Here is a 6,288-nt window from a genome sequence, read left to right on the forward strand (position 1 = left end):
GTTCCGTTTTCGCCCGAAAAATCGTATTACTTAAAATAAAATTTAATAGCGGATGTAATTTTGGGCGGCGAACGTTGCTCGCGTCGGCCACGGCAGACGCTGGCTGGCTGGCTGGCTGGCTGTGGCCATCTTCATCACCACAGCTCACCCCCCCACGGCCCCGGTGGCTGACACGTGGAAAAATGGTCTCTCGGTGCATGGCTGGCGGATGGGCCCACCAAAGGACTCGCGACACGACGCGGTCCCGGATGGGATTTGTGTTCATATTTCGCTTCGCGCGTACAATTTATCAGTGCAACATTTTATCCTGGCCCCGACCGAGAGGTGCCCTTTTGTCCGGAAAGTGATACAAAGGGCTGGGCCGGGTGTAGATTATCTCCGCGAATCAGAGATTGTGCCACGCCGTGTGCCACGTCTCGCCACGGCCAGGGACAGGCGGGACAAGATGTAATAAAGATATTAGAGGTGACTCTCATCTTCTGGAGGCGCACAAAAAGGCAAGGACTCACGCGCCGGGCCATCATCATCGCCGACGTCGTCCAGCAACTTGTGGTTTTTATTCGCAACCGATGACACGCCGGATTCGAAGTCGAAAAGAGGGTCAGTGGGATTACCATTTTTATTATCTTTTTACCCCCCGTGGGTGGAGTGTATTAAAAAGCGTCACATTACTTGTGTCACATCCGGGGTGCATACATTTGTCGTCTCGGCCATTGAACAGCAATCACAGTTCGTATTTAGGCCAACTTTGTCCCTCGACATCAAATGAGTCAGGTCGTCGAATAATACTCACCACACTCACCACGAAGGGCACCCGGTAGTCGTTAAAAATAATCGTGATCCGTGTTCAATAATTCCGACCATTGATTGTTGGAAGGAACACCTCTCGCGAGCGAATTTTCCATCTTCGAAACGAACCGAACGCCACACAATTCGTTGCGAATTCCACTGGCCGGTCAATTTCGCCAGGCCAATAAATCATATTTTATTTGTTTTCCTTTCTAATTCCTTTGGCCGCACTGTAATCCACGCTGTTGCCGGGCCGGGCACACATACACATTGTGCGTCACTCTGGCGCGACACTAATCCGAAAGGCCGTAGTATGCATTCCCAAGTAGTGAGATCTCGTCGTGAGTAATCCGAGACGTTCCGTTGGTCCGGCGACAGCAAACGGCGATCGATGATTAATGGGACACTACACCGCACCACTGCATCCACTGTGCCTGTGTGCACTGATCGACCACTGGCTCTACCGGTGCTAGACCTAAGCTCCAGCATCCAGCAACCGAGTGGTCTACGGCCAAAAACCTGTGCTTCACTGCCGCAGAGCCCTACTTCACGGTCGTACGGACAGCTCGGCTAGCCGGCCACTTTATTAACCACACAGGGCACGTACACCATACCAGCGCGCTCGCTTAAGGACCACCGTCCGTCCGATGCACTCCACTTTTGGGACGGAGCGAACCAAAAAAAAAACAAACCTCGCGAAATGAACTACACGCGGCCAAGTACTCGCGCGCAACACAACCGAAAAAGCCGCGGAAAATGAAACCTGGTTGTAGTCGTCGTCACGGCGCGTATCCTTCGCGGTCGGCAGACGGTCCGCTACTGATCCGTCGTTGCCGGATGCCGAGGAGAGAATCGGAATGTTTACACCTTGCCGCGGCTGGCAACCGTTCCGGTCGGCCCGATCCAACAGAGAGCGAGAGAGAGAGAGAGCGCGGAAAATGCTCTACTCTACGACGCTGGAAAATGAGTTCTAGGGTAAACAGAGAGTGAGTAGCCTGCGTGCCCGGAAGCCGGCCGGCGGACCGACCACTCATCAGTGCGAGCGAGTGAGCCTTTCGGGGAAACCGGATACCATGCGGGCGGCCCCGACGAGATGGTGGGAAATGTAAACTCTAGAGTTCAGATCCTTGCCGTGACTTGCCGTAGGCCACGCGTACTTTGGGCGCCACCCCTATTGCTTTAGTTCCGCGTGTGTGTGTTTTTGGACGACCGCGCACGGCGAGTGGGTTTTTGTTTCCCGCCGAGCCCGGCCCCGATTTCTGCCCCGGTGATTGCGGGCCAATGTTTGTGCACCGTTGGGTGTGATTGCTGAACCGGATGTGTATTCATGCAGCACGCGCACGGCTGTAACTGTGGCAATTTGAACCGTCCGGGGGTTGCTGGGCGAGTCATGCGGGGTTAGTTGGCAGCGAGTCCCGAACCATCCTGTGTCATTTCAATTTTCCTGATTATGAGCCATGTTAGTTACTTGCGGACCATCGAACCAGTTGCGATTGCCATTTAAAAGTTCCCTAAATTCAGATTCCATTCCTGTTAATGATGAAGCTAGCGAATCTTGTCAATGACAACCTGGGCTCCGTCATACCTCGGACCTGGTAGATAGGTTCCTGGTCCGAGGTAACGGGAAAATGTTTCATTCGATCCACAAAAGGCGAGGAGAGACTTGAACTCTGACACCTAGTTGGCCGACTGATGCCAACATTGGGGGTTGACCCAATCAAAACTCCAAACACTCCGCAACCCAACATTGGTCTCTTCAGCCAACGAGTGGTGGGTTGAATATCAAATACGCACACATACCGCCCCAGGCCGGGGAAAGTTCCTTGGGAAACGGTACCAGTATTACTTGACCGAAAAAAAAATCGGGAATAAAATAAACCCCCGGACAAAGTGCTGCTTTCACCCCACCCGGAGCTTCGAGATCATCGAAACCGCAATAGCGACAAGCCCCCGTCCCGGTTAGGGTGAGGGCTTGGGCCGCTGTCAAAGGAAAGTCTTGTACGATTTTTCATCAACATCATCCCGAAGTGGATCCCGGCAGTGGAAAGATTGAGATGAATGCCGGAGGGAGTAATAAACCGGATCCCCGGTCCCGACAGCGACAGGTAACATGAGCAGGGTGTGACTCAATGGGACCAGCCACCTCACGCCCGGATGTGCGGTTTGCTCTGTCCGGGAGGGCATACCGGGACGTCACTGTCACACAAATATGCACTCATTTCGGCGAACCTGTCGATGGCATCCCTACCCTAGTGGCCCCGTTGACCCGGCACGTGTCAGTGGAATTAGAAAGTTTCATGGAATTCGTATCTCTTCATCCTTTCCGACGCCATCTCGCGCGAAGGGAAGGACAAATTGGACCATAAGATTAAGGATGGGTGTAAATTGAAATTACTCTAATACCCGAGCCTAGTCTAGTCATTTGTCGCCACCCGAGTCGCCAAAAATGAACCAAAAATGTGTGTCAATTAATGAGGTTTCCTGTTGCGGCAAGTGTCAATAAATCGTTCAACCATACCTGTTCCGATGACCTTAGCGCCACGAGGTCAATGAGGAAAACCACAAATTTAAAGCCAATCACTGTACGGTGTACCCTTAAAGTAGGCCCTTTCGATTTATTTCCACTATGCTGTGCAGTTCGGAGTGCTGAGCCTTTGGACCCCCCTAGGCAGCATTTAATGGAGTTATCCAACTACACTCGGGATCATTTATCAACGTAAAGAAATCACAAATGACACAGCAATTACGCCGACGCCCTGGGGGGAGTAAAGTCCAATCCATCCGTGCAATCCCATTAGGAAACAGAACTCTCGATGGCCGTTTCGTAGTCTGGGGTAAGTCATGTTGCCCTGCGTCAATCCCAAACGCGACATGCCACGCCGAAAAGTCACAGGGCCGTGTTGGAAATAATTTTTAATTATTTACCAAATGAGATCCAATTATCAGTCAACAAATTTGTTCACCAAAGTTGGAGAAAGCCGACGAAGAAATTCGGCCCGCATCTTCGCTCTAGAGAGCGTTCTCCAATATTCTGTCCTTGTCTCACTTCCGTGTCAGTATTACTGGCAGCGTACTGCGGACAAATTCCTTGGAGGACACTAAAACGCCCGGCACCACGTTGGGCTATGTTGGGATTTGGTTCTTGCCACCGCCCTCGCAGCGCAGCGCTCGTAAAGAATATAGTTTCTCCGACAACGGTCGGGGCCATCCTGAGGCTCTGCCACCCAACATCCTGCTCTGTCTTTCGTTGTCGCCCGAGAAAGCCCCAAAAAACGCGACGCTTTTCTTTGTATGAGTCATTTTTCCGTTTTGTAGCAGTTTATTGTATTATCACAATTGAAGTACGCAGCGTTGTACGTCGTCTGTCGCGCATCTACGTTTGTGTGGTGGCTCGTTTCGTTACATCCTGATGATGGTGTTGCTGGCTGAAGGAGCCTCGCAGGAGAGCCCCTTTCGTCGGGGTTTCCTGGTTCGCCGCTATTTCAAAGTTTCCGTAAATCTATGGCCGCATAAAACTTGCACGTTACTAAAATATGTACTTTGTACGCTATTTACAAGCAGTTGGTTTTTATGCGCTACCCGCCGCTGAGGCATTCCTAGGTTTAGTTTTTCAGATAGTTCTGCTACCTTCATCTATGGCGCTAACTAGTAGTATGCATCTTGGGTTCCCATGAGGGAACTTTGCTTGACGCTTGACCCGTTACTTTACTGTTTTGTTTCTGCCTGACTCATAGCTCATCCTACTCATCGTTCACTTAGAAACCTACAGGAACCGGTATTTTGTGCGGAGTTTGTGAGAAGATAGTAATCACCAGCAGACAGTCCCCGAACCGACTGCGTCACCGTTTGTGCGTATCGTTAAAACTATGCATAAGCCTGAGTTGACGCGTACGTTAGAAAACTAAATAGACTAAATGAAACATACATCGATTGGTGTTGCTACCACCTTTTAGTTCGAGTAAAGAACGGCCTGGAGCATAGAGACAAATTTCGTTCAACTAGATGCTGGTGATCGAAGTTGATGCGCCTGCCAACAATGCACAGTTTCCGAAAACAAACGAAAGAAAGTATGACTTTATAAGAAACCCTAAGCACGACGACACGTTCTGTCTAGCCGAAGAGGCGCTGCGTTCATGGAGAGGTTGGCTCCCATCGTCCAGGGAAGCTTCCTTCTAGTGCACCTCACTCAGGTTGTTGATAGCCAGCGACTCCTCCGAGAGCAGTTCGTACTCCTTCTGCATTATTTTCTGCACCTGCTCCATCAGCTCCGGAATGTCGTCCTTCGTCAGCCCGGCGCACGAAATTTCCGGCAGAATTTTGATAATGTTTTGCCCTAAAAGTAAAACCCTAGGTTACTGTCGAGCCCAAGACACCGAGCCCAGAGCTCTCTACTTACCTCGATCGAAAATCTTGGCATTGGATTTGAGGAAATGATACTTCGAAATGACCACCGGCTGAATGAAGCCCTGCGACTCGACGGCAACGTGGAAGGATCCTTTCTTGAACGCCAACAGCCGGTCACCGCTGCCCCGGGTGCCCTCCGGGAAGAACAGTAGCTTCGCCTGTTCGCCGGGAACGGGATCGAAACGGAAAACGTTAGACAAGGTTAGATAGGTGCCGGGCCGGTGCTGGCATTCGAAATACATTATGCAGATCCGGACCGGTACACGCGTTCGAACGCGTTATCCCGTTTCCGGTCCGACTGGCGATTCCGCCGTACCTGTTTCTCGTTGATGGCTTTCGCCTCTTTGTTGATAACATTCCTTGCTGAATCACGGTTCTTCCGATCGATAAACAGGGTGCCCCAGAGCCAACAGGCCGTGCCGAACGGGAACAGGTACAGGACCTCCTTTTTCGCCACCACCGTCGAACGGCCCATTATTGGCCACAGTTCGGCCAGTACTGAAAACAGATTTAACCAGACCCCACCCTAGTCAGTTCGAGTTCTACTTTCCACTATCGCGGAGTCACGACGTTACCGATCAAGTCGAGGGCGCTCTGGTGGTTCATTAGCACGACTCCGCCGTGGTTCCGGTGGACGTTTTCCTTGCCGCGCACCGTGAACGATGCGCCGAGCATCTTGCCGAAGCCCACACACAGGTACGCCGGAATTCTGAAAAATAATGGACAGAAATAAATAAAATTCGTTCTTTCTTAATTGCTCCCTGCCTTATGCATAGCCTCCATCCAGGGCCGGGTGGCATTTGTTGGGCCACCCGGGTGCCAATCAATCACTCTGGCTCATTTTTTCTACCCAACCCAGCTAGCTTTAATCAACAGGCAAAGGTGCGAGCATTACCGGACCTCTGTCCATAATTAACAACATAGACCCCTACGTGCCAGTGCTTAACCCCGAGCGGTCAACTCAGAAGACCGCACGGAGTTCAGAATAGCCACTAGGTCAACTCATTCGCGGCGCTATACTTACAGCGCATTTCGGTAGTCGCGTGGTCGAAGCAGCATAATCGGAACGGGTCCTACGGCGCATATCAGCGAGAG

The 6,288-nt window shown here is 51.4% G+C and overlaps 1 protein-coding gene across 1 annotated transcript; it reads right to left on the reverse strand.

Moving 5' to 3' along the window:
• Positions 1 to 4,512: 4,512 nt before the first annotated feature.
• On the reverse strand, positions 4,513 to 6,282 carry LOC128276439 (1-acyl-sn-glycerol-3-phosphate acyltransferase alpha-like). Its single transcript, XM_053014899.1, has 5 exons — positions 6,218 to 6,282; positions 5,769 to 5,902; positions 5,510 to 5,691; positions 5,186 to 5,351; positions 4,513 to 5,122 (listed from the first exon to the last, which is right to left on the reverse strand). The coding sequence occupies exons 1-5, from the start codon at positions 6,250 to 6,252 to the stop codon at positions 4,962 to 4,964; spliced, it is 678 nt and encodes a 225-aa protein (XP_052870859.1). The 5' UTR covers positions 6,253 to 6,282; the 3' UTR covers positions 4,513 to 4,961.
• Between the last annotated feature and the right edge of the window lie 6 nt (positions 6,283 to 6,288).

The sequence above is a fragment of the Anopheles cruzii genome, unplaced genomic scaffold (genome assembly GCF_943734635.1).
Source record: "Anopheles cruzii unplaced genomic scaffold, idAnoCruzAS_RS32_06 scaffold01189_ctg1, whole genome shotgun sequence".
Classification (NCBI taxonomy): Eukaryota; Metazoa; Arthropoda; class Insecta; order Diptera; family Culicidae; genus Anopheles; species Anopheles cruzii.

What these genes read in the sequence shown, in the direction of transcription:
- LOC128276439 (XM_053014899.1), bottom strand. Translation starts at nt 6,252, where the DNA reads ATGCTGCTTCGACCACGCGACTACCGAAATGCGCT. An exon ending in CGCGACTACCGAAATGCGCT is followed by an intron (nt 5,903 to 6,217) that starts GTAAGTATAGCG and finishes ATTATTTTTCAG; the next exon opens with AATTCCGGCGTACCTGTGTG. An exon ending in TGCCAAGATTTTCGATCGAG is followed by an intron (nt 5,123 to 5,185) that starts GTAAGTAGAGAG and finishes TTTTACTTTTAG; the next exon opens with GGCAAAACATTATCAAAATT.